Raw genomic sequence first — 27,856 nt, 5'->3', positions numbered from 1 at the left:
TGGAGGGGACAGCTTTTATCTGTGGGCACTAACAGTCACACTTCTGTGTATGATCGATCTCTAGGATCAACTGAGGAGAGGAGGACAGAAACAACGTTTGTTTATTTGGAGTCTTCCTTTCAGGCACACCACACTTCTGAAGCAAATGCTGTAAAGGCAGTTCTGTTGCTGGCAGGGACAGACTAGTTACTAGTTATTCTCTCCCAAAGCTAAGAAGACACCCCGTGCTTTCTAGGCCTCGATTCCTGGCTAGTGGCTGGTCCTGTTCCCTTCATGGTACAGTCATATCCTCACTGGGACGGGGCAGGCTCAGGAGGCCTGCAGCTGTGGCCTGCCTGCTTCAACCCCTGCTGACGGCAGTGCTGGCATGGACCCGCCCCTTGGTTCTGCCCCTCTCATTATACTATGGGGCCCTTTTATAAAACCTCAGATCTGCCATGGTTCCTGACACAAATTATGGCTTCCCCAAGAAAACAAAATCTAGTGAGAAACTTAGCAGAGTCTTAAAAAGCTCAAGTGTCCAGGTGTTTTTCAAATTTCCTCAAACTCAACATAAGATTTTATGGCAGTCAGTCATCTTAACTGCTTATATGTAGCAATTTTCAGAACACCCTGAGGATCACTCGCATGTCTTTCTCCAAATAGCAAATAAAAGTTCTCACATCCATGAGGATGAACAGCACCAAGAGCATCTGACTCACTTACCCAACCATGAGGAATCCCTGGTACAGCGGGACGGATGCAAAGTAGAAGACTGAGGAGAACACGGCCTTAAGAGAAGATATCGTAAGTCAGGCACGGCTGCTGTGGCCACATTCATACCACATCTACACAGAGGTCTCATTAGAATGCAATGACACATAACAGATACTGTGACCACCTCCCACGACAATGGCACAGAGAAGGCCCTGCCTGCTGTGGCATGCTGGCAGAGGCTTGCTACCTGCATGGTGGAGATGATGAGGCCCCGGTGCATGACAAACTGGCCGAGTGCTGCAGACCTCTTGTAGCTGTTTCGCCCGTGCACCATGAGCAGCCTGCCGATGTGTCTGAACTGTGTGATGGAGAAGTCGGCTGCCAGTGACGCCTGCTTCCCCTCCTGAAGAACCACAAGGAGCCTCTGAGAAACAGCACATACTGAGAACTGCACAGAGCTGAGTTTCAGAGCTCATCTGGGTTAAAGAGCACCCAGGGCAGGGCACCCAACATGAGAGAGTGTGGAGCAGAGGAGCCCGCAATAGAACCTGTGCATCAGCACAGGTATCAGCTGCTGCTCTATCAGCAACACAGACAGTAAGATGGGAAGGGGTAGCACTGGCTACGGGGACGCCCTATCTCATCACATGGTCCCAGGCCTCTCCAAGACAATTCTCCAAACCTCTGTTCCTCACATTTGTAAAAGCAACCTACCTCTGTTTTTTCAAAACTACCACAAAGGAGACTAGAACAGAGCAGCCAAAGAAAAAGCCAAAATCAGCTGGACAGTGGTAGCACATGCCTTTAATCCCACTCAGCACTTGGGAGGCAGAGGCAGGAGGATCTTTGTGTTTTTGAGGCCAGTCTGGTCTACAGAATGGTTCCAGGGCAGGCTCTAAAGCTACAGAGAAACCGTGTCTCGAGAAACCAATTCCCCTCCCCCCGAAAAGAGAAAAAGACAAAATCAAGTTGTGCAAATTTTCTAGTTCTTGCTGTGTGTTTATATCTGGGTGACTACACAGGGAGCCATCAAGCTTGCAACAGACTCAAACCTCAACCCTGGCTGAGTTGGCAAGAAGAAGGGTTACCTGCACAGAATGGACCATGTGGAGCGGGGGGCGGGGGGGAGCTGAAGGTGTGAGAGGAATCAGTGACACTGGACTGGGCTCATTAGCATAGAGGACCTCAGAGAGTCCTAAGGACACTCCAAGCAGAAGAAGGATGGTGAAGAATGCTAGTTTCCTATGTTTGCCAACAATCTATGGCTGGGCCTGAAGACCAAAAGGACGGACTGACTGCTGAGCTCTCTCCTGGGATGGGGCTGGCCTGAACAGGTCAACTGATGAGGGAGCACATGTGCTGTATGTGTGACGAAAGCACACACCTACCTTCCCTTCAATCCCAATCCCACAGTCAGCTGCCTGGATCATGCTCACATCGTTTCCTCCATCACCTGGGAAGCACCAAGAGTTCAAGTTTAAATAAATCATCTTTCCATTATATGTTTGTTTTGATACTACTGGTAGTATAAATAAAATGTAGATGAAGTCAGTTTTAGAGACAACACAATTTTGCCTGTAAATGTTGACAAGGTGGTTGTCACATTTCACTGTTGACAGGAAGGTGGCACACTATCCCACCACCCACCCAAGGCATGACTGAAGGTGGTGCGCTCACCAATGGCACAGGTGCGCTTTCTGGTATGCTGACGCAATAGGGTCACGATGTGTGCCTTCTGGGTGGGCGAACAGCGGCAGCAGACCACAGCAGGGCACTGGCAGGCCAGCTCCACAAGTTCATGCTCGTAGTACCTCAGGCAGACCTGGGAGACAGTGCTGTGACTACTGGGCTCAAGCAGCAGGTAAGCAGACTTATGGGGAAGCCTTAGACTTCCTCAAGTAAGTATACTTGCATTTTTGGGTTTGTGACTATGCCCTCCAAACCACCTTTTGTTGTAGGAGGGCAAGGTACAGAGATGGGCAAGGGGTGGCCAGACCCCTAGTTAGGAAGAGTACAAGATCTCCTAAAGGTACTGTATTGTGTGAGGAGAGTGTCTCAGGCAGAGGCAAAGGTCAGAGATCATAGAACATTCTGAAGAGTTGCCGGGCTAATATGTCCAAAACATGTGTGTCCTTCTCTGGAGCCAGTTCCAAACATCTTCCCCCAGACTATATTCCTATTTTGGTTCCCAGGCATGTGGCTCAGGGGATCTTGGTCTGACCCATGACACTCAAGGTCTTTTCAGAGTTACTGCTTGAGAAACCGCAAATCTCACAGCACTGTCTACCCACTCTCCAGGTTCTTATGATTTTTCCCATCATGAAGGACAGGGACTGGAAGAGCAGGTCTTCAGGTCATCTGGCCCAGATGGTTACCAACAAAAGGAGGGCTCTTATCTCTCAAAAGACCAGAGAACTAACAGCCAGCTGCACGGAGGGTGGCAGGTGTACACCCTGCCAGGAGCTGTGGTAAACTTCCTTTCCAATTGTAGCCAGGATTCTTGTCAACCTCCTTCTATCTGTATGTCTGAGAAGAACCCACGGCTGCTGTGTTGTTTGCACTCTGTTCAGGGGAGGAAGACGCCTGAGGCCATGTCAAGGATGCCTTGGGAGCCGCCCGGCACTTGGTTTCACACACAACTATCTTAATTTATGTCTTATTTTTCTTTTGGTTTAGAGTTCTCATTACATAACCTTTAATCTCATGGAAGAGGTATGGTTTAGTTAGCTACTTACAGGATGTTTTGTTACTTATCAGGATGTAAGAGAATAGTTCTTCTCTATGTTTATAGACAGAAAAGACTATCTAGAACATATTAAAGCAAACGAATCCCATCTCGTGATCATATTGATACAACCAAAGTCACAATTGCTTTGAATTGTCAGCAAGGCCTGACCGAATCCCTTATTGCAGCAGTGATAAACAGACATTACTGAACCTTAAGAGAACTGCAGTCTGGCTCTTGGAAACACACCAATGTTGTGTGATTCCACAATATGAGGCTCATAAACCTAAGTGTGTTAGGGCAGGAGGACTAGAAGCAGGGAGAACAGGAGGAGTATGAAGGTGAAAACCACACATATAGTTAAGTACAAATAACAACTGGCCCAATGGCCTCTATTTCCCCCCTGAGTTTTTCCTGCAGTCCACTCAGGCCCCTACACTCTGAAGTGCCCTGAGAATGCCAGAGGTTGACTGGCGGGCCCAGCACTTCTACCCAGGTAGCTATGGAACACACACACACACACACACACACACACACACACACACACACACACACACGGAACACTGGTCTAGACAATGGAGAGTAAAGTACTGTGAGCTGAATGTCATGACCACTGGGGGATTATGCCATTAACAATGAGCATGGAACCAAAAACTAGGACAGGGCCTTGACCTGCTGAACTCAAGCAGCTTCTAAACAGGAGGGGCAGAGGGTCAGTCAGACATGGCCAGCACATGTCCCTAGGACTGAGCATTCAGCAGTCTTGATGTTACAGAGGAAAAACAAAATGAAACAAAACAAAACCCCAAAACTGCCATGACAGGAGAGGCTGGCTGGGCTGCTGTGGAGTATGTGTTATTCAGGAAATCCTGGCTGAATGCCCTGGGAAGACAGACAAACACACTCAATCACAGAGGTCAGTCTTAGACAGATGGACAGAGAGAAAGAACACAGTACATTACTCACAAGTCTGACCTCTGGAGTCAGAGAGATACACAGGTAGTACACGGTTAGCACAGGAGAGACGCACATGAGCCCACGCCCATGCTCACCTCCAGAGAGTCCCCGGATATGACCAGAGCACAGTCATGCTTCCTTCTGAATGCATTCAGCTCCAAATGGGCCTCTCCCCGATTGGTCACCTTCATTGGAGGGAAAAAAAAGCAGCATGAATTAAAAATGCAGGCAATAGAGCAGTAAGACATTTTCAGGTTTCACAATAGGACCCTTTAGATATTGTACTTAGAACCGAAAGGTGCTTCCCCTAAGAACAGGAGTGCTGTAACAAGGTCCTTACAGATAATGTGCCTGTGCCTCGTCACAGGGCTGTTTTCTGGTTTGTGGTCATGAAGGCAAGCGAGGGCTATTGTTGTTATAAAAACATTCTCATAAGAATGTAATGCCAAGGATTTTCTAGCACTGTCTAGAAGATGATTTATTAAGCTGGTGGCAATGTAGGTGTGGGTATTGTGAGCAGTGCTGAAGATCGCTGGCTTACACATCACAAACAGAGCCTTAGAAAATTATAAGTCAGAATACAAGGGCCCAAGGAGGTTGACTTCCCCTTTCTCACACACCAGGTAAGAAATGTAATTGTATAGACTGTAATTATATAATTAAACATGCTTCTTTATAAATGTGGAATAATGCGAAATAACTTCATGAAGTTACTTCTATCATTTTTGCCATGAGTTTTAACTCATCCCATTTTTACTTATTATATACAGAAGTAAGGAGTCTAAAAGTGTAAAATTAATACATATCTTAAAATATTAATTTGAGAATGAAAATATGCCAGGAATTAAGGCACTGGCTTTGCACATGCTTTCTGTGAAGATTTTAGAGGCATTAAAAACACGACAGAGGAGTGAAATACATTAGAAGTTTCACATGCTCCAAATTACTCTCCACCTCGTCTCTAAGGAGGTAGGTTTACTGTGAAATTTTTAATTTGTGCTGCCATAACTCTAAAAGCCAACAAAAATTGATCGAAAGTTTTATCAGAAGCATTAATAATTTAATTGCAAATAGTAGTCTGCAGGGCATAATTTGAGATTCTGATGTTTCAAAATAAAATACATTTACATGTAAATGATACTGAAATAATTATTTCTGTAGGTGCGAGCACTTTATGCAGACAGCCACTGCCACATGGTGTCTGCTTGCTCACCATCAATCATGACCCAAGGCACTTGTATTTCTTGTTTGAATTAAACTCATCATAACCAGTGAGTACAGTAAACACACAAACTGAGCTCCCTCTCTCACTCTCCTTGCACTAGTTACAGAAGACCTTTCAGTCTGGGTGGCAGCAGACCAGCGCTTCCACTTTCTATCTGCACTTGTCTCCTAGGAGCAACCTTTGCACAAATGGTACAGCTAGTCAGGAACATGGGTGTTTAAAAGCAACATACAGCTTCTTATAAGTTTTGAGTAGAAAATGACTGTAGTATGCCTACTTAAAATAGGAAGCAACAACAATATGAAATGTATAGGAAAAAATGCTTTTCAACCTGCAGCTTGTTTACCATCAAAATGCATGACAAAATCATTCAACAACAGAATAAGAAAACATCTCCAATGCTGATTTTTAAAAGATATTTAGCAATCACTGTATACACATTTTAACTGTAAGATAAACACTTAACAATTTAGGTGGGCATGACAACACACATTTTTAATCCCAGCACTTGGGAAGCAGAGGCAGGCAGATCTCTGAGTTCAAGGCCAGCCTGGTCTACAGAAAAAGTTCCAGGACAGGCAGAGCTACACACCTTGTCTCTGGGAAGTGGGGGGAACCCTAAACCAAACCAAACCAAACCAAACCAAAATCCTCTCAAAACAAACAAATGAACAAAACCCATTTAACAGTTTAAAGTGACTTAGAAATGTACTTACTGGCCTGAAGACATGGATGTCTTGAGTTCTGGACACCAAGTGTGAGCTTTTGGCAATGCAAGTAGCTGTCTCCAGTTTATCACCTGTCAGCATCCAGATCTGGAAAATAACCGAAGCCTGTGGTCAGTGGTGTGACTCTACTTCTGTAAAGTGTGTCTCTGTGCACAGGTCTCTGTGCCCCACACTCAGGATTCTCACGCAAGGCTGAGGAGAAGCAAGCCAAGAGCGTACTGAGTTGAATGGAGAAATGAAATGTGGTCACCTCGCTGACCCTCCAAGTGGAAAGTTCTGACACAGAGTCAGTCAGATTCAAAGGGCAAATGTTGTATAATCCCATATCATGAGGAGTCCAGAGAAGCCATAATCATAGGGCAAGGAGTAAGAGCTTAAGTGGGGACTTCCAGGCTGGGGAGATGGAGAGTTAGAGATGGGAACAGCAATGGCTGCAGAACATTGTGAGTTTATTTCATGAACTCAAACTGTGTACTTACTATTGTGGACTACTGCTTTAACTATGTAAAGATGTGTTGCTTTGCCTGCCTAAGGCACCTGATTGATCTAATAAAAAGCTGAACAGTCAATAGCTATGCAGAGGAGGGATAGGCAGGATAGAGAATAATTAGGAGGAGGAATCTAGGCTCAAGAGAGAAGAGAATGAGGGAGAAAGGGTGAGATTCCCAGGGCTAGCCAGCCAGGCCGCTGCCAGCCAAACAGACACAGAAGCAGCAGCAAAAGCAGTAAATACAGAATGAAAGAAGATAAAGTTCCCCAAGGCAAAATGTGGATGAAGAGAAACAGGTTAAACTAAGTTATAAGGGCTAGTGCGACAAGCACAAGATAAGGCCGAGCATTCATAGTAATAACTAGTCTCTGTGCCGTGATTTCCAGGGCTGGTGGTCCGAGAAAGCTGCTACAAGTGTCTAACAGGCAGCTATGGTTGTGTGTTTGCGCCACAATAAAAAAGTCCTGATTTGTTCCAGGAGAAGAAGTCAGAGTGGTACGCAGATGGACAGCTGAGGCTGAGGGAGGAGCCTGAAGACGGGAGAGGAGTGCAGAGAGCCAGCAGATGACACAGACCTTCAGCTGGGAGGTGATGTTCAAACGGGACAATGGGCTCACAGACAACCCAAAAGGTACTTATATCAAAGTGCCACCTCAACATAAAAAGCTGCATACACACGGCAACACAATGTCAAAGGATATACTTGGACTCCTGCTGCTTAAACTGCAGGCCAGGATTTCATATGCGGTCACATAACTGACTGCTTGTGAGGATGGCTGTAAAAAATGGCAGTAAAAAGGTTTCTGAACATGCAATGACTGAAACATAATTTAAAAGCAAATGTATAAAGAGTCACACAACACACGTTCACCCCAGGCTGTGCAGCACCCATGAGCAGGCTGAGAGGCTGCGGCTCAGACGGCAGACTACTGAATGCTATGGGCTGTAGCAGATTACTGTACAAACTTTTCTCACTGCTCCCCAAACAGAATGGCTTAATTGTGAAAACAAAGGCTGTTAATGTTTTAAGGCTGTCACTCCTCGAAATGGAAATGTCTGGGTTGTATTGTGTGAGAATTTTTAATTTTAAAAATTGCAGCTTGAGTTACTGATGTGAGTTTCATAAAAAAAATGTTCAACTAATTCTGGATTGGAATTGGGACAGAATTCCTAATTTCTGAAGTGGTTCTAAACAAACCTCTGCTGCCCCCTTCACTATATATTTATGCAAAATGACATTCATGACTATAAAATATTGGTCAACTCTGAGAACAGTTGAAGATACTCTACACATACTGCTGTATCAAATATGCAGTCAAGACTTAATTCTTGACAGTAAAATAAAAGGAACATTAATTTCACTAGTATGTAGATTGGTTTTTGTCTTTAATGGATGGTAAAATCATATAATGAACTGTTTTAAAATAAATTTATGATTTATAATCATAACTGTTGGTTTGTGAGATGATTTTGTATATATTTAGGGTCATGTAAAAACAGTCTCTTAGGCAAAACGGGCTCACGAGTGGAAAAGATTTAAAAGCCTGACTGTGAAGTGATCAGGGCGCTTATGCAAAACAGCAAAAGTCCTCGTGTTACTAACTTATCATCATCAGTGTCTCTCAATTGTTTTTATCATGTTGAAAGATACATTTGTGGAGCTGGAACCAGGAAAACCCGCATGGCACATGTCCCCTCCACTGGCCCAATCAGCGGTGGCTGCTCTGTTTATTCAGATACTCTCATTAGCTTCACTGCACCTACGATTAGGAAACACTGCTGTAACAAACCCAGTAACCACAGTGTGCATTGCCACTGCTGAGCGACCTGTCACTCAGGAAAGAGACTGAGAGATGGCTGATAAACACTACATTCCTGTCTTCAGAGCAGTCTAGTCAGGGGGTACGGGGAGAAGAGCTAAGAGGGCAAGGTCTACAGTCATATGCACTACGGCACCAAATTACTACAAATACCTGAAGTTCTATACCAAGGAACTTCACTACCTTAATACTGATAATCTAGCATGCACAGTCAGAAAATAGATCGTAGGTTACTTCAAACACTCAGCCATGTCTAACTCCTAACCTTAAGCAAGCAGCATCCCCAAACCAAACCTTATACTGTAAGTGCTAGATTTAGACATAAGGAGATGAAGGAGGAGAAGAGGACTCAGGCACAGCTGGCCGGGAGAATGTCCCCAGGGAAAATGTCACCCTGGAAACCAAGTCCACTGGGAAAGGGACTGACCCTGTCAACTGATGACAGAAATGCCAGCTGGATTCCTGCAAACACTGTGTTCCAAATGCCAGTTTGTGCAATAGAGCAGCTGGGAAGCTGGGCACTGTGTGGGCAGAGGGAGGTCCTGGGAGAGTTCTGTGATGGCCACAAGGGCCGGGGAGAGCTCATGTGTGACGCAAGTGTTGGAGGGAGAAAAGCGCTTCTGTGCCGAATCAGCATTTCTGCATGTCCCTGCAGGAAGGCTAAGCGCAGCTTGTAGCTGCAGCCCCTCCTCCTACCTCTGTGGCAATGGATACATGTCGCTTCAGAAGCATAGCTACCCGGGCAGCGAATAGCCCGTGAATGACCCTCCCTAACAACTGGTTTCGGTCTACCCCAGCTCTAGAGCAGCAAGTGCAACTAAAGCCTACCTGAAGCTGGGCTTCTGCACTACACTTCTCCCTAACTAGTGCTGCGTGCCATGTGCTATGGACGCCTGAACAGACCCAGGACCACAGGTGGTTTCTGTTCCGCTCTGATGGTGCAGGATTTTGATGACATACAGGTGAGAAAACAGTCAGCAAGGCAAGTGGGAAGCTGGCAGCCCTCCTCAGACTATCCTCATGTGCCATGGGGAGGGATAGGTTCGGAGCCCTGTTTCAGGAAGGCTACGCTGTCTTGGGTGTGAAAAAAGAAAGAGCCAGAGAGAAGTCTGGAGGAGGGCACTGTGAAGACTTCCGGAGCTAGACGACTAAGAAAATGAGGGGTAAGCTGTCATCCCATAGAGCACCCCAGGACAGTATTTCAAGGAAAAAGTGAGTTTGACTCAGTAAGAAAGCAGTTTTGGCAGCCAGAGGATGCAGGCTGTACCTTGATCCCCGCATTCCGCAGCATCTCAAGAGTGGGCCGCACATCAGCTTGCAGCTGGTCCTCCACCCCAGTGAGGCACAATAGCTCCATCTCCCTCTCCAGGCTTTCCACCACTGCAGCGACTTTCAGGGTCCGGTCATGGATGCTCAGTTTGGCCTGACTGTATCGGCTCTGAAGACAGAAGGAACAGGCACACAACCATGTTCACACTTCATGTGTATGACTCACACAGTTGTACTGTATCAGCTCTTGAGGGCACAGGGGACAGGCAAACATGTGTGTAGATGCTCTCTCTGTGTGGAGTGAATGCGCTCTTGGGGTCAGAAGTAATATGCTGTATAGATGCTATGTTTAAGCACTCAAGTATCTACTACATGAACATTTATTAACTCTAGTCTAACTTTCCCTAATGTGGAAACCTGAAATAATCAAGAATCAGATACAACCTGAGCAATGACATCACGTTAAAAAATAGTTTCAGATTCTGGAGAGCATTTTGGATAACTTAGCTTGCCATCTAAGCAAATATTCTAGAATCCAGACAGCTTCATGCTGAAGCACTTCTGAGGCACCCTCAGCTTCTGCTGAGGAAATGGAACTCCCGGCCTTTGTGGACACTGCAGGCCCCAATCTCAGAGACACAGACTGCACCGGAGAGCTGCAGTGCAGTGACACAACAGCGTTCTCAGAAGGAAGGGGATCGAGTGGCAATGACTGTGTAACTCACTTCAAAGTCCTGGTACTGCTCTTCTGTCAGAGTCCTCTTCGCCACCACAAGGGTCCGCAGCCCCTCGCGTGCCATGTTTCCACACTGCAAGAAAAGGAGCTCTTATCTGTGGCTCCCAGAGTACCTGAGCTGACGGCAATCAGGCCTCAGGGGCCCATCAGGACTACTCCCCAGCAGTGCTGCGTCTTGTTCTCACTTCCCTGCAGGTCCACTATGAAAGCATAGCAACCTCAAGAGCCACAGACCACAGCAAAGCTGAGCGAGAAAGGACAGGCGAAGCCCAGGAAAGTTAGAGGAAACATGCGGAAGATGTCTTCAAGTTCTCTATCACTGTGTCCCACCTGCAGGAGAACCCCACCATAACTGCCCCACTGAGGGGTGAGGAAGAGAGATGACAGGGATCTAAGATGGCTGGGCCCCAAAATCACAGCAGCTGTGTTTCTGGGCAAAGCATTGAGCTGCCTGCTTCAGGTTCATCATAGAAATTGCTCCAGCAGGGCTATTGTGGAACGACATTAGTCCCTGGAATAAAGTGGCATGCTGGTGTCTGGCAGAAACACAGCACCACAGACATGCACAGGGCCGATCACACAGGGCCACCACCCTACGCACCAGGCTTGGGGCTCAGCTCTTAACTGGACAAGGAAAGAGGCCATGATGAGTCACCACCCTATTTATATAATAAATGGGAAATGGAAATAATTCAATAGGTGTGTGATAAGATGCTAATCCTATTTATAGTGCATAATAATTACGATAGAATACTGTTTTCCCCTACTAAAAGTAGAAAAATTTTAGCTGGGGCTAAGGTAAAGAAAGGAGATTTGGGGTACAAGCTGCCTATGTTCTAGGCACACTAGAAGGTAGCCAGTGATTCATTTCAAAATCTAAACTGTTCCAGTGGCACCAATGTCACTTATGCTTGTGAACGAACAGTGTGACTCCCAATAAAGGGGGCTTTCCCAGACTACAGGTCGGAATCAGGCTCTAAGGGACCCGAATCAACATGCATATTAATAAACATGCCCAGGAACTTTGCTAAACCACCTTTTGCTTTGCTCTTGGTACAGTGAAAGGCTTTCAGGCTACACCAGAACTACAACAAACATACTGGTGGTGAAGAGGCAAAAGATTTATCTATGGCAAGAAAATACAATTTGAACAAACAAATGTGCATAGGATTTTTAATGAAGTTATCTTTCTGAACAACAATCTGACATTATCTGTCTGTTGCAAGACATTTATTGATTTGACCTCATAAAGCTAAATAAATTAAACAAGTATTTTACAATTAATTGCATGTCATTATGACCAAAAGTAATTTTTATGGCATTTTACTAGGTCTTCAGGGAATTTAATTTATTCATGTCTCTGATTAAATCAAAGAGCCCTGAAGGAGATATTGATTCATATTGCCAGGACCATCGTGAATATCGGGTGTGGCTGTTGTGCTGACAGACCAGCTCTGCAGTCTGACAGTGGAAAAGAGACACAGGCACCTGCAGCACTGTATACACAGGAGAGAGAGACCTGGCTATAATCCTAGCAACCTTAGCTTTACTTTGACATCCAATTACTGATTAATATACAACTTTAACAATAAATATTAGAACCTCATGAGGCTAACTATAAATATATTTAGGAATAATAATATAGAATTGCTTATGTTTGTACCTTATTTTCTGTTCTTTCTTATAAGAGAGAAAATTAGCATAAGATTAAAATACAAATTAAAATATCCTTACAATAGCTATAATATATATATATATATGTGCACGTCTAATTGGCTATGTATCCAATGATATTTTAGACCTACTTTTTTTTTACGTATCTGAATACTTCATACACCAAACAAAAATGGCAATTATTTCTATAGGAAGAAAAATTTTATAACTAACCAGGGTTTTAGCCTTTGTTTATATGGACCTAGGAGAACTATAAATATTCAGAAAATTTAGTGGAAAAAAATATCATCCCTGGCCACCTATTCATGTGGTGGCTTAAAATGGTGATGACACAGTTCACTCCAACGGTACAAGTGTGGAAAAGGCATTGCTCTTCTGTCATTGGTTTACTAAATATCCTGAAGACGTTTTGTACAATGCTGAGAATAGCTTGCTTACCTCCTCTTCTAGCCAATCATTGTACTGGACAATGGTGGACATTGCGACGTCAGCCCCTTTCATATAGAATGTGATTTCTGCTGTGGATTCATCCTGTAATAGGGTAAGAAAAGACTCAGAAGAGAGCCGGGCCGCAGTGATCCCTGTAAAGAACCCCTGGCCTAAAGGAGAGGCTCTGGAGGAGGCAGGCCGTAGACAATGTGCCCTGGGCTCTCTTGGTAGAAACTGTCCTGACATGCCAGAGAAGTGAAAGTCAAAGTTAGCAAACACCCAAGATGCTGTACTTTAATTCTGCAATCTAAGTATTAATGCTTCATGTGTGACAGAATTTCACTATTTAGCAAATGAAATTTCAAAATACAATCTGGTACTAATTAAGGTAACTAGAATAAAGGTATGAATTAGTGACTTTGTGATCATAAATCATTCAGTTAAGTTCTTTGGCACGTTATATGATTTATGTTGAGGACAAAACAAAACAATTTTAATTAAAATATTACTTTTGCCCTCATCTTGTTCTGCTTCAGTGGAGAATGACTTTATCAATGGGAGCCATACCAGCTTCTCAGTTCATATACTGAGGTTTTTTCTTTTCCTTTCTTTTCTTTTTTAAACAAACAATAAAGCACATAGTATTTGAGTAAATATTTGACCTTAAAATTTTCTGGGGGGAAGTTTTGTATTGATTTAGGAGGTCTGTAAAACCATGGCGGCAAGAACTGGTGTGTGTGCACAGCTGGGAGACACGACATACTCTGACAATGATGCCCATCCGCTTGCTCTCAGAGGTGAAGGGGAACATCTGCAGGATGCAGTAGTTCAAGACCTGGCCATTGGGGGTCTTCAGCTGCATGGAAGTAAGGTCCCTGCTGACCAGGGTGAGTCCGACACTCTCCGTCCATCGCACCAGTGCCACCTGAGGAGACCAGAGTGTGTGAGGAGGAACCGGTTAGGGAAAACCACGCGATGAAACACAGCACCCTGGTGTGCAGAGAGCCCGCTGAGGCATAACCGATGCAGGGCAACAAAGCATGCTAACTTTCACGCTCTCCCATATACTTCTGGACAGCGCTGTAACAAGTGAACATGACAATTTTTGTTCAGAAGAAGACCAGTATATACCACAAAGACTATTCTACAATGTGTATTGACTGAATTCCCGAAGCCCGTAGCTTTAGACCTAGAAAGAATACCTAACCATTATCCGGGACTTGAGTCTCATGCTTTGCTCCAACTTACCACCTATGGTCCTACAGGTTGCTAAGGAGACAACAGTGTTACATTCTCCTTTCTCCCAGTAGGAAAGGTAAGTTGATACCTGACCAATGAATTCATGACACCAGCCACCAGGGTGCCCACCTGCCAGCAGCAGGTAAAGAAGACTGCCTTCCTTCGGTGCTGGGATAAAACACTGCTTTGACTTCCAGGCCCCGCGACCGAGGGGCAGCAGGGCAGGAATCATGGAGAAACATGCTGGCTGGCTCAGCTCTCTAGCTTGCTCCCAGACTAAAGTACGACAGCTTTCTAATACAGCCCAGGACCACCTGTTTAAGGATGGCCCACTCACGGTGGGCTGGGCCTTCCGGCAACCATCCCTTACAGACAGGCTGCAGATTAGTATGATAAAAAGGTTAATTGAGACTCAATTTCGGGTGATCTTAGTTTGTGTCAAGTGGACAATTAGTGATAGCTAGGACAGAGACAATAACAAAGTAGATGCCCAGCCCAGGATCTGAACCAAGTATGGCTGTGACACCCAGTTCTGTGTCTAATTCTTTATTTTTTTCAAGGCTTATTCCCTCTAGAATGTGCAAAGGACACTTGTGAACTGTCCTCAGGCTGAAAGGATATAAGTGAATTCCTGGCTTATGGAGGTGCTCAAACATAGGAGTTATTCTTATAGTTAGTTGTTATAAAATAGCACTTAACCCTCTCAGTCCTTAATGGACGCCAGCACAGCTCAGTGAGGGCACAGCTTCCCTCAGGGGCTCGAGTGCAGTTTGGCCAGCATCCAGGGGAGATGGGGTGCTTTGTCTCCCCGTACTGGGTAGACAGAAATGTCGGGGTGTGACAGAAATAGGCAGGCAGGCCTGCAGCCATATTGCACTCTTCTGGCAGTCTCTGCTGGGCTCTTCATGCTCTTTCAGGACACTTCCTAAAGGAGTGAACTGCACACGTATGAGAGCTGTTTAACATGACAAACACACAGACACAGGTAGCTCTATGCTACCATTCACAAGTTATAAGCAGTGCACTAGGGAAAATAACTAGCCTATGACAGACAGAGTGAAAGTGTGACCACACCGTCCAGTGTACTCAGCAGGATAGACTAAAAGAAGGTGTGACAGAGGACCACGCTAGAGTAAACCAAGCCCTTGACTACAGCCAAGAACTCTGGGTCGGGCAGTCCCCATCTGAGGTAGTGCACTCAATTCCTCTGTATTTTAAGAGTACACTTCTAGGGCGAGGCACAGAGACAAGTCACACACACAGTAACAGAATTCCCAGTGCTTTTCCAGTACTGTGAGGAATCAGCAGACTTGATCTTCTCAGGTGGCCTCTGACAAGGCCACCAGGTCATTCTGTCTTGGCGGCCTTGTCATCTTTACTGGGAGCAGGGATGGTATGGGTCAGAACACTGTGTGAGGACTTGCATGGCTACAGATGTGTCTATGAGAAACAAATGGCTTTCTATGCCCAGTCTTGATGCTGTTTGCTACAAAGCAACAGCAGCATGTTCCCACCCTCTTAGCATCGGTTGTTACTTGCTGGTTAAGGTGGCGCACAAAATATTCAATGGTGCGCCACAGTAAAAGCTGGAATCTAAACTCATACTCCAAGTCTCCAGGTTATCGGAAGAGAAGGAACAACACCTCCCAATGATCTAATACTGTAGCTGAGAGCATCAACAGCTTGCTCCAAACTACAGTACCAAAGACGACATGGAGATGTTAGGAGAACAATCCCATCTAGAGGAGAGCCTGGCACCTGACCACAGTGCCTCCTCCTATCCAAGACAATGACTCCATAAGCTGCAAATGATCTAATATGCCAAGGTTAATTTTCAATTTACAGTGAAAGGTTACTATTACACTGTGACCCGTAAATTGCATCTTTCCGTGAATACCCTATCATCTCACAGTGCCCCACTGCAGTCAGGACCAGGCTTTCTATATTTGGTGACTCACATCTGTTTATTATTTAGTTTATGCTTGGCTTCACAGCTCCTTTGAGTTAGCAGCTTATAACAAAAATCAGTTGCTTACACCTAGCCCAGCATTCCATCCAAAAGGTTTAATCACCCTGAGGATCACATATCTATATCCAGCCAAGCAAATCAGAGTTAAATTTTCCACAAGACAGATACTTTAATTACTGTCCAGTGTAACCTGCTTGGTCTTGGGCAGAATTCTTTTGCTAATACAAAGGTAAACAAGTGTCTGGAGGAAACAGCCTCATAGGAGAACTGCTGTGAATTTAGACCGTGGCGGTCACCGTCATCTCTAACGGGTAAATCCAGTAGCCAACGCCCAGGGGCGGCTATCCCACCCTCAGCCGTTCTCCAGCTTCAGCCTGAGCTTTGAACCCTGGGACCATTACTAAAGAACTGCATAAAGAAAGAGCAAATTCTCCGCATTTATTTGGAATAGATCCAAGGTATTCTTTTAAGGACTTGTATCTGATGACATTACATGTAGAAATAAAAGCAAAGAAAGTTCCAATGGCACTGGCAGTAGAGTCTGTCTTCTTCCTACAGCTTCAAACAAAGATATATGCTTTGGGGACTGAGGATGAGCCTCAGTTACAGAACATATTGCCCCACACCAACAAAATAAAATAAAACAAAAATACATATCCTTTAAAAAAGATGCTTCCTTCAGCATGCTCTGAAGAAACAGATAACATTATTATCATAACAGCATTATTACGCATGGTTGTACATTTGTACATTTCAGGGGCTGTGGACCTTTTCAGGTGTCAACTTGGATCCTTAGAGAAATGATGGGAAAGAGTGGAGCAAGGATATAAATACATATATGATGTACCTGTAGCATCTCTGCATGCACAGGAAACAAAGTAATGCTTAAATACAGAAAGGAGCACTAGAGGGGATTAAGACCCCAAGTATAAAACAAGTATTCATGAGTCCATTGTGAGGAATAAATGGATGACTTCACACGTCACAGAAAAGGCATGGAGAACTCTCTGTGCAAAGCCTAACTTATGCAAGCACTTCATCCTCAAGGAGGGTGTATAATACCCCTTTTGAGACAGGCTGTACATGGGAGCTTCCTGACCAAGAATACAACTTTTGTTGTTACTGATTTTTGAGATAGGGTCTCTCTACATAACCCTGGCTGTCCTAGAACTCACTATGTAGACCAAGCTGACCTGACACTCAAGAGATTCCCTGCTTCTGCCATCTGAATGCCACCACACCTGGCTGACCAACAAGACAGAGTTAAAAGAAAAACTGAAAGGGTAGACTTCAGTGCAGATACTGAAAAACACCTGGGACAAGTGATGCCGGTCAGCTTGGTAGTGCTGCGTACATGGAAACTGATTTGAAGTGATATGAGGTAATGCAACATGCTCTTCCTTCCAAGATCCTAACCCATCTACTCTGCAGGGAAATTCCAACAAACCCAATCTGAGAGACAGTCACCCAGCCAATCACCTCCAAAAGTGTCATAAAAACATGGGAAGTGAGAAACTGTTCCAATTAAGAAGAGTCTAAGAGAAAATGATCCTCAGATTAAAAAAAAAAGAATGTCAGGTAAAAACAAAGGGAGCTTCTGGGAAAACATGGCTTCACTGTCGATGGAGGAGGGTCATATGTCTATTGATTAATAAAGAAACTGCCTTGGCCCTTTAACAGGACTGAAAATTAGGTAGGCGGAGTAGACAGAACAGAATGCTGGGAGAAAGAATCTGAGTAAGGCAGTCGCCATGACTCTCTCACTCGACACAGATGCAGGTTAAGATCTTCCCTGGTAAGCCACCTCGTGGTGCTACACACATTATTAGAAATGGGTTAAAGCAAGATGTGAGAGCCAGTAAAAGGCTAAAACTAATGGGCCAAGCAGTGTTTAAAAGAATACAGTTTCCATGTAATTATTTTGGGTAAAGCAGGCCGGGAAGCGGCCCGCTGCCATTCCATCAACACACTGTGTTGTTTGCTCATAGTTTCCTGAGGGCTGTGTGCTCACTTGTGCAAACAACCAACTGTCCAGAATGTTTCCAAAGTGCTCTGTCTCTTTCTAAAATTACTTTACAGAAATGGTTTAAGTGGTTCTCTGTTCCATAGCATTTGACATCTCAGTTTGATTGCTAATTCGCCTCTGTAAAGCATACCTGGGTCACTGCCCATCACCCACAGTTAGATCCCGATGTGGGTTTTTCCATATACTTTCTTGTGGAACTATGTGAAAGCCCCAGAGATCATGGTCCTCAAATACATCTGTCCTTGTGACGCTGAGATATGGTTAAAATGGGGAATTGAGGTGTGTTGGAGATGCAGGTTTCACCATGGAAAGCTGTAGGAACTGGGTTAAGAGCCAAGGTCCTAAGCTCCTGTTATGTTGGGCCTGGCCAGTGGTTTCCTGGAATGCTCTTCACAGCTCTGTAAGAAGGCAAAATCCTTCTGGCTGCTTATCACAGAGACCAGAAAGGAAAGCACTGGGCTGTTGATGTCACTTTTTAGAGATGTACAGAAGTTTAAAATATATTTTTACCCATATGGCTAACTATAATGTGAATTAAAATAGAAGACTGCTCAAGAAACCAGAAAAGTATTTACTATATGGTTGCTCAATTTGTGAGCCTCTCACATTCGGGGAGGAGAGGGAGGTGAATGTCTTCTTACACACTTCTCTCCTAGCTGGGATGGAATGTAGCACCTTGCCTGTGCTAGGCAAATGCTTTACTAGTGAGGGACACCTGCACCCTCTTGCCCTGTTTCTTTTAGATGCTGTCATGGATGCAAAAGCAACCAAAAAACGCATTCCTCAACCAGCACTAATGATACTGTGTATCCAATGCTTCATTTGAGTCTATTTTATAAGGCAATTTTGTAGGTAATGAAATAAAAACTTAGAGGTAGGTTATCAAATACTCTCTGTATGTATCTATACTAAATGGAATTAATTACTGCCTGGCATTATAACAAGAAATAACCTCTGGGATATTTTTCTCAGAGATGGAAAATGATAATCTGGAAGTAAAAGGCTTTGTATATTTTAAATGACTATTTTTATGACTACCAAGCTTTCTGAAATTTCTAATACATAATGTGACTATTGATAATAATTCAAAGATAAGAATAATTAAAATGAGAATGTAAAAAATACAGCAGTGAGAGTCTGAGGGAACTTTCCTCTCTGGGCCACTTAGCAATCACTAACCAGCTGTCACAGGCACCTCATCTCATATTTCCATGTTCCCAACCTAAGGACCAGTATAGGCAAGCATGTCCTAGAGACACACCATACGGGAGGAAATAAAACACGGGGCAAGATTTTATCAATCCCTTTCTCTATAATTCTATTATCCAGAAATTTCTGTGCTAATCTTCTTGAAATGCATGGCAGAAATTTCCTTTATCCTATTAGCAACTAGGCACACACAGGTGCCAGCTGTACCCTGAGAGAACATATTTTACCATGTGCTTTATAAATCATAATTTAATCATTGACATCTCATCATTTTAGATTGTGATTATTACAATCATTGTTATAATTTAATAGAATTATTAACTTAAAATGCAATTTGATCATCTAGAAAAAGTGCTAATCAATATTCACAGTCAGGCTATGCAGTATTTATTCTCTATTGGTCTTGAAGGTCACGGAGTGAAGGCTTCGTGTCACTGACAATGATTTGCTCCTCACAAATATATTGACAAAACACCACAATTAGTCTTGCTTCAGTAGGCACACACAATAAAATGAATTAAAAAATACAGCACTCCACATACATTAGCTCTTCTGTAAATCCAAAGGCAATGCTATTAAGGACATATTGTTCTTTATTTTAAAATATTCTACTTGTGATTTGTCATTAATTCTAGCTGACTCTTACACATAAATAGTTGAGCAAGACAAAGATAGCTGTATCTTGAGATAATAATTAAATATAGGACTTACTGATGAGAAGATGTATCCATATAGGGGAAAGGATGCCACTAATAAATAGCTAGTTTACAGGAATAAGCAGCCATTAAAAATCACAGCCAGTCAATCCTTTGGTCCACAATCAGCAGAGGTCATGCTATGCCTTGATCACATGTTGATGACTTCTGCACTGAACCTAAGCTTATGTTCTCTTGAGATTCCTGTGATTGAGTTCAGTTCTGGCTTCCTTCCACAGCGCTGAACCTGCAGCTACACAATGAAAGCTGGGTGCTCATGCTGTAAAGGAATGTCTATGATGAATTTAACATTTGTTCAGTTTTAGTTTGCTATGATGAGCCTGAGACACAAATGACAGGCAAGCAGAACTTTTTCTCTTAGAGAAAATGAAATATTGATCACTTATCATAAGAAACAATGACTAAAGCATAAATGGATCCTGTCTCATACATATAAGTCAGTTGTTTATTCTCTGATATCACTACCAGTTTTAGACCTTCAAGTAGACACAGCATGCAACCGATGATGCAACACTGCAAGTACTTACTGTGTCTACCAGTACCTTTCTGAATTCAAAATTAACCCTCAAAGAATTCTATTACCTGCAGATTAAAAGCTCATCTCTGTAAAAGCACTGGTAGAGAAAAGATCCTCCCTTTATTAGGGAAAATGAAAACCATGGTGGCTTATACTACACAGAATAGCAACTGGCTTACAAACTCAAAATGGGAGCACTAAACAGACCACTCTGTCCTAAGAATAGGACGAAATAGTCCCATGAACTGATGGGACTATGAGAATGTGATATACACAATGTGGGATCCTCTATCTTACAAGTTATCATGGAGAAGTAACTGCTAGAGCCATGAATAAATAAGATTATATGAATATAGCATTGATAGGACTGTATAAACCAGTCTCTTAAATGATAACACTGCTTATTAACATGGATGTTGTGATAGGTCAATACTGGGGTTAAACAGAAAACATCAATTGAACCATTTCCCTAAATAAAGCTCCGGGGTGCAATATTCTGAGCACTTTATCCAATAAGAAATGCTTTTACAATGGTGCTGTGGTGACTGGGAAACATTGCTATCATCTGTCAAGCTAATGGCAGCAAGGTTCAATACACCAAACAACAGGCTATTTGGATGCCTGTCCTGAGGCTCCAGGATCTGCACACACCACGTCAATACAACACTTTAAAAAATCATGACGAAGCTCATTGTTTTCATTTTCAGACTTAAAATATGTGTTACATGAATTTTTACATATCACTCAACATTCTACCTTTAATCACTGTCAAATTTCCATACAAATCAAAAAAGTTAAGTATAAGGTTAGCAGTTTCTTTGTTATAATTTCTCTAAGCTCTTAAAAGTCTTTAAATCAATGAAATGTTTTCAATGGTGTATTCCTAATATTTTAGAATTTTTATGTACTTCAACAAAACTTAATTTTTTAGTGGGCAATAAAGTGAATATGTAAAATGCAAAAATATGCTTATTTTTGAACTTCAAATAAGAATTGCTTTAGAAACCTCTGGTCTAGGCTTCCAACATTTAAGAGCAGGAAATACCTTCTCAACATGTGATCACATGGAATTACGAAAGAGCTTTGGAATACTACAACAGCAAAAACAGTGCTAGCCCTTTCTGAGAAAAAGAACAGTAGCTTTTTTTTTTTTTTCCTTCCATAAGCAGTTATGTGTGTCCTGTGTCTGCCTCAAAACCTCCTAGAGGGCTAGGAAGACAGCAGTTTATAAGTCACACAGATCCCACCACATACCGTGTCACCCTGAGATCTCCGAACGGTTCAGCACTGCTGAGCTGCGCTTCCTAAGACTCCCTAGCCCAACCTGCATGCACACAACACACGGATCCCATTTTGACACACACTGTTGGTTACAAAAGTTATCTCTGGCACACAGTGGGGCAATGGCGAAGGGACACTAAAGGGGTGTATACTGCAGGGCCAGGTATGCAAAGATGAAGTGTATTGCTCTAGCTTCTCCCTTTTTACCAACATGGAATTCTATTCTGGAGCTTCCTAAATACCACCAACAGTTCAACTAATCCTGATCTTCACAGACTACATCAGTATTTTTTTCCCTTTCTTTTTATTTTTATTTTTATTTCTTATATCCTTACTTCACAGCCCAGGCATACCTGGAACTTACTATGTAGACTAGGCTAGCCTCAAACTTAGAGATCTCCCTGCCATTGTCTCTTGAGTGCTGGATTAATGATGTGTACCTCAGGATTTTCTAAATCAGATGTGGTGCGCCTTCCAGGAAGAATCGTAAGTTTCTTATCACAGCTTTATTATATACCAATAGGAAAACATTTGAATGTTGAATGGAGCCTTGCCAACCCATAGGAATTAGGGCCTACTCGAACTTTAAGGGTTTTCAGCCCAGTTGTCTTTCAAGTTCAGTTTTAGACAACCCTACAGTCTTTTCCAAGTAAATGTTTCTTGTCCAGCCTGGAGCCCACATGGTCACCACTCTGGCCCTGTGTATATGCGGCCAATTGTGTTAGTTACTTTTGTGTATCTGTGGCCAAAATATGCAACGGAAACAACTCAGACGAAAGATATACTTTGTGTCACAGTTTCACAAGGTTTACTCCATGGGTGTTTGCCCTCCTGAGCTTGGCCTGGCCTTCACAGTGGTTGGAGAGAGTGAGCGTGGCAGGACAGGAAGAGGAAGGAGATTAATACTCACAACAATCTAGTTCCTTTACCAAGATCTTATCCCTAAAGTTACCACAACTTCTCAAAAATACACCATCAGCTGGGATCAGGCATTCAATACACAAGGCTGTGGGGGAAATTTTAAGTTCTAACTATAACATTCTTACCCTGACCCAAATGGTTCATGGCCATCTCTTATGTCCATTTAGTTCATATCAAAGAGTTCATAAAATCTTAATAGTTCCAACATTTTTTAAAGGTTCAACTTCAGAAACTCTAGTGATACTAGAGATAATCTTAGCTATGAACCCATATCAATAAAAAAGAAAATCGTTATTTATACTCACAATGTAGACCAGGCTAGCTCAGATTCTTCCTTAAACTGGTCTCAAAGGCTTAGGAAGCACATGGCCTGGTAGTTAATAGTCATGACCCTACTTCTCTAACACCATTTCTCTATAATGTAGTTGTAATGACAATAACAACTACAAAATGTGACGGACAACTTAAAGTCAAGATTGATTTCAGCTCAGGGTTTCAGAGGGTTCAGCCCATGGGCTGCTTGGTCTCATGAGGTTGGGCAGGAAATGACAGTGGCACTATGTCCCAGAGAGCTTCTTCATCTCATGGAAGACTGAAAAGGGACAGGGAGAAGAGACCCCAAAGATCTCCCTTCCTCTTCAGATACAGCAAACTACCTCCACCAGCTACAGGCCAAGAGTTCAACACAAGTACATATAGGAAACATGTCACATTCAAACTAGAACATTCTTTGCCTGAGTGGGGAGAGAGGAGAGCTATGCAGAGACAGTAACAAGCTCAGAATTGTCCTAGGGCGCAGCAACTGATGAGCAGGCAGATAGAGCGGGACTAAAGTGGTGCAGAACCACAGCTGCCTCAACTCAGCTTTGTTCGGCCTTTAGAGATAAATGACCTCAGGTGAATTCCAACAACAGTAAGACGACTGAAAATCCTCAGAGGAACAGAAAAAGATCTAGACGACAGTGAAAGTATTGGTGCTTCAATCCACGGGTAACGTACAATGCAGTCATGTCCACTGTAACTAGATGCTCGTGAGTCAGGGAGAAGATTCTGGATAGGGCAAACAGAGCTTATTTGGGAATCTCTGAGATGAAGCTGCAGGCATCTGGGCTGAGCAGGCAGGTTTCTAGCAAGGCAAGGTCCCAGAGTATGGCATGTACCAGGTCAGAGTAGCATCAACACTGCAGTAAGCCAACTAGTTACAAAGAAGGAAAGAGAAAGCAGGTAGGGTCCTAGATGAGGCGGAGAGACTATCCAGTGCTACTACTACATGGAGAACAAGTAGCTTGTGAGAAAGACAAGAAGCTGGTTAATAGTATTCCAGGTGGTGATGCTGGCAGGGTGGGTGAATAACCAAATGTCTTCAGCTTTCCACGTCTAAATAAATGCTTTCATTTTGTCCTGTTTTTGCATTACTTTTAAGTTCTTATGTGTTAAATGACATGTCATGATGTCTGAACTGCTTTATTCTGGCTATAATAATATAGTATTATCACTGAACAGAAATAATGTTAATATCCAAAACTTTAAGATAAACTTGTTTAAGAAAATAGCCACTAGTTACATTTGTTTTGAAATGACACAAATCTGCTTGTGCACTAGGGGTTTCCTTTCACGGTTCCTCATCATTGCCTTCAGTCTCTGAAAAGAGTGAGTGCCTTTCAAAGTGGCTGGAAGAAGGATGGACAAGGCAGCACTTCCTGACACCCAGCCTGGCCAAGTAGTCTTCAATCTTGAAGGGAAATCAAAGGGAAGGGTTACGGGACTGGGGATTCTCCACCAGAGTGCAGTGCTCTGTTCTTTCAGAGTGCAAAGCTGACAGCGTACAGGAGACCCAGTGAGAACGTGCAGTTCAATACTCATCAAAGTTCTCTCAAAGAAAAATTTAAAGTCCTGCAAAGTCTACCTGGTGCATGATGGGGTCAAGAAATCACTAACACAAAAGGAAACCTGCTCTTCACCAGGAAAGCGGTTCTAGTATCCACATAAAGCACAAGTGTTCATCACTGCACCTGGACTGTTAGAATACCACCACAGGTGACTTCTAGGAAGGGGAAGAAACACAGTACTAGGTTTTTCTAGTGATCAAGAGGCATAGATATTCTGCTTTGACAAACATACACAGTATACCAAGAGACTTCTGCTGGGAAGTCTAGAGCAGCTGGGAAGAAAAGGTTCCCTCAAGCCTGGTGGGGCCTCATGCATCTGCAGACAACAGAGTTCTTCCCGCTCGGTATGCATCTCTCCACCATTTTCTGCATCCTGAAGAAGGCTACACCGTCGTTCTAGCAATGACTTACAAGGCTCCCTTCCTCACGTACAAGGCATCTATCTACTAGCTGCAGGTACAGTGCGCCTGACTGCACAGTGCATGCTCTGACAGCCCCAGCCCACTTCTTGGGTTACTTCATGTGCTCACACTTAGTAACCTGCCAGGGTGGGGTCTGGACTCTGGGCAAAGTGTACAGCAAGAGAACCACACTTTCTTACCCTCTCTCTATGCTTGTTCTTAATGTTTCTTGACCCACTCCCTACTCCTCATGGTCTGTTTGCTATTCATCAGTAACACTGGGGTTCTATGCCTACTTTTCTATTATTTCCAGAACCAGAATTTAGCAACTTTCCTAAACATACTGATTTTATACTTAATAAGATTCAATTTTGTAGGACATTTGAAAGACCTAATTTGTTAGCACTGTCTCCACAGTTGCTTTGATTATTTTATATAATTGATTAAAGTACTCCAAGAGGACAGACTACATACACACTCAGAATGACTGCAGAAGAAGTAGAAATTTTAATAATAGATTTTTCCAAATCTTAATGGAGTAAGGTTAGAAACGACTAAGTTAACACACTTAAAGTTTTTTTTAAAAATCATTTCTATAGGTCTCTCAATTATTTATACTACAAATCTTTTTAAAGAATTCTACAGAATGACTGGAAATTTAATATACAAACCCAGTGACTCATTGAAACATGAGGAAAAACTGGACTATGAAGTACAGTAACAGTAATGAGTTTACTTTGGGAACTATATAAAGCCAGCTGAGTTTTCTCATGTTATTTCAAGTAAAAACCATTAAATGTAGTGGTATAAAAGCTAAAGGGCCAGCATCTTTAAGAATCTTCAGATCATAAGCAAATCCAGCAAATCCTGAAACAGTCTGAATGTTAGAGGTCTAGTCTGTGGCTATCAAGGATACAAAGGACCAACTCTTAGGTATTGACATGTTAGGGTCAAAGGTGAGCTTTGAAAGGTCTAAATTATGTCCAGAGGTATGCATGTCCTTCAGCTAAGGACAGTCCTGTGTCCTTGCTCCAGAGAAGCAACCTTCAAGCCTGCAGTGTCCAGGTAACAGATTACACAGGTTTGCCCTGTGAAGAACATCCTCCCCAAAGAAGATGTTCCAAGGAAGCAACTGACCTCGTCAGGACTGGATGCCTGGTAGGTGCGGTTCTCATCGCTGAAGTCTTGGTCTGCTTCAGCAAACTCAGTCTCTCCAGTGACTCCAGCCCGAGCCTCGTACACAGGAGTGACGTTGTGACAAAGGGCGATGGCTTTCACTGCTTCATGGATCCGGCTGCTGACACTTTTCTTAACTTTAGGAGTTGAAGACTGGCTTCTTCTCAGTGGAGCGGAACCTGGGTTGTGCCCACTTGCTTGGGAGTGTACCTTTAAAACAGGGTGTCATGTAATGAGGGCAGACAGAACGAAGTGGTCTACATGTGGACCAGAAATCACTGGCATATTTTCTGATGTGAAGCAAGCTGCTTGAGATAAGAACAGCAATTTGATTCTTTCTCTTACACTGTACGCAGGAAAGAAATAACTTTTGTCTCAGCAATGCAAAATGCTTGGCTCTTTCAAGGTTGTCAAATACACCAGAGTATTTGCTGATACTTAAAACCCGGCACTTTCCCACTCCTAAGATCCATCAACTGACACTTTCCTCCTTAAAACAGCAAGATAAAGATCAAGGCAGAATGGTAAGCTCACACATAAAACAGTGTCAAACCAAAGCAGAACTCTTAAGACTTCCTCGAATGTCATAAGTAAACCCACTGTTCACTGGTCTCTGAACTTTGGTGGTCTAGTTTGTAGCTAACAAGGATTAGACATAGTAATGGGGTGTGTCAGACTGCCCGTTGTTCATGTGAAACAACTGTCCACTTGAGCACTGTGTATCTGCCTAACTCCCATTAGGTCTGGATAGGAGTCTCAGCTGTTAGCACCCAGTGATGGGTTTTTGTTACTCATCTCCTACCAGGGTGGTTGTTAGAGGACACTTCCCAAGCCACAGGACAAACATACATTCTTCTGTCAACTCAGAGTCTCAGAAGGGACTAGGGATCAGAGTGACTGAGAGGCATTGAGTATGAGCCTCTCATTACCAAGCACAGCCTGCATGAGGAAGTATGCAGCTGTATCTCCTGCACAGGTGTCTGCTCAGTGCTCAGCTGTGCTGCCCCCAGCTGCCCCACAGTTGCCCCGCCTTACACTGAGCTGCTCCAACTGCAGAAGAGTTCAGCTCTTCTTCTGAACTATGTAATCTCACTGATGCTTGTGCAGTTTAATTCACACAAATTCCACTAAAAAAAATAGGTTCTTAACCACCAAGTGCTTCCAGTGGGCAAAGATAATCAGGTTAAGAAAGACCTGTGCTACATTAGAGTGGGCTATAGACAACAGAACATAAACAGGGACTAACGAGTTCCACATACAGAGTCTTACTGGCAAAGCCCATGCCTTTAGTGAAAGATCGTCAAATGCTCTTAGATGTAATAAGTAAACATCAAATATATGTTATACTTATATAACATATTCTTCAGTCTTCTGCTTTTAATATGTCCCTGGTAAAATAATTATAATAATAATCACATATAATATTCACATTAATGGATAACATAAGTTAACTTTATTATTTTTAGGGTCTCCCTATGTACCCTAGGCTGGACTGGAACTTCCAACACTCTTGCTTCAGCCTCCTGAGTGCTGGGATTACAGGTGTGTACCACAACACCCAAATAAATGAACTTTTAACAAGCAGTGGTTACATGGTGCCACTTCACTATGGACAAAGATTCTTTTTTTTCCCTTTTTTTATTTTTTATTTTATTTTTATTTATTTATTAAAGATTTCTGTCTCTTCCCCACCGCCGCCTCCCATTTCCCTCCTCCTCCCCCAGTCAAGTCCCCCTCCCTCATCAGCCCAAAGAGCAATCAGG

At 43.3% G+C, this 27,856-nt stretch overlaps 1 protein-coding gene across 2 annotated transcripts in view; it reads right to left on the bottom strand.

Moving 5' to 3' along the window:
* Positions 1 to 27,856, bottom strand: part of Atp9b (ATPase phospholipid transporting 9B (putative)) — a 199,817-nt gene that overhangs the window by 15,899 nt on the left and 156,062 nt on the right. For both annotated transcript variants that reach the window (XM_050165010.1, XM_050165009.1), the window contains exons 15-25: positions 26,055 to 26,303; positions 13,513 to 13,674; positions 12,759 to 12,851; positions 10,636 to 10,719; positions 9,909 to 10,079; positions 6,320 to 6,418; positions 4,474 to 4,563; positions 2,374 to 2,518; positions 2,085 to 2,149; positions 944 to 1,099; positions 706 to 770 (exon numbers count right to left, since the gene is read on the bottom strand). In XM_050165010.1, coding sequence (XP_050020967.1) covers positions 706 to 770; positions 944 to 1,099; positions 2,085 to 2,149; positions 2,374 to 2,518; positions 4,474 to 4,563; positions 6,320 to 6,418; positions 9,909 to 10,079; positions 10,636 to 10,719; positions 12,759 to 12,851; positions 13,513 to 13,674; positions 26,055 to 26,303 — 1,379 coding nt within the window. The remainder of the gene's footprint in view (positions 1 to 705; positions 771 to 943; positions 1,100 to 2,084; positions 2,150 to 2,373; positions 2,519 to 4,473; positions 4,564 to 6,319; positions 6,419 to 9,908; positions 10,080 to 10,635; positions 10,720 to 12,758; positions 12,852 to 13,512; positions 13,675 to 26,054; positions 26,304 to 27,856) is intronic.

The sequence above is a fragment of the Alexandromys fortis genome, unplaced genomic scaffold (genome assembly GCF_014885135.2).
Source record: "Alexandromys fortis isolate MF-2015 unplaced genomic scaffold, M_Fortis_MF-2015_v1.1 scaffold_160, whole genome shotgun sequence".
NCBI classification, from domain to species: domain Eukaryota; kingdom Metazoa; phylum Chordata; class Mammalia; order Rodentia; family Cricetidae; genus Alexandromys; species Alexandromys fortis.
Note: the sequence above shows the minus strand (reverse complement) of the source record. Positions and strands in the feature narration are given on the sequence as shown.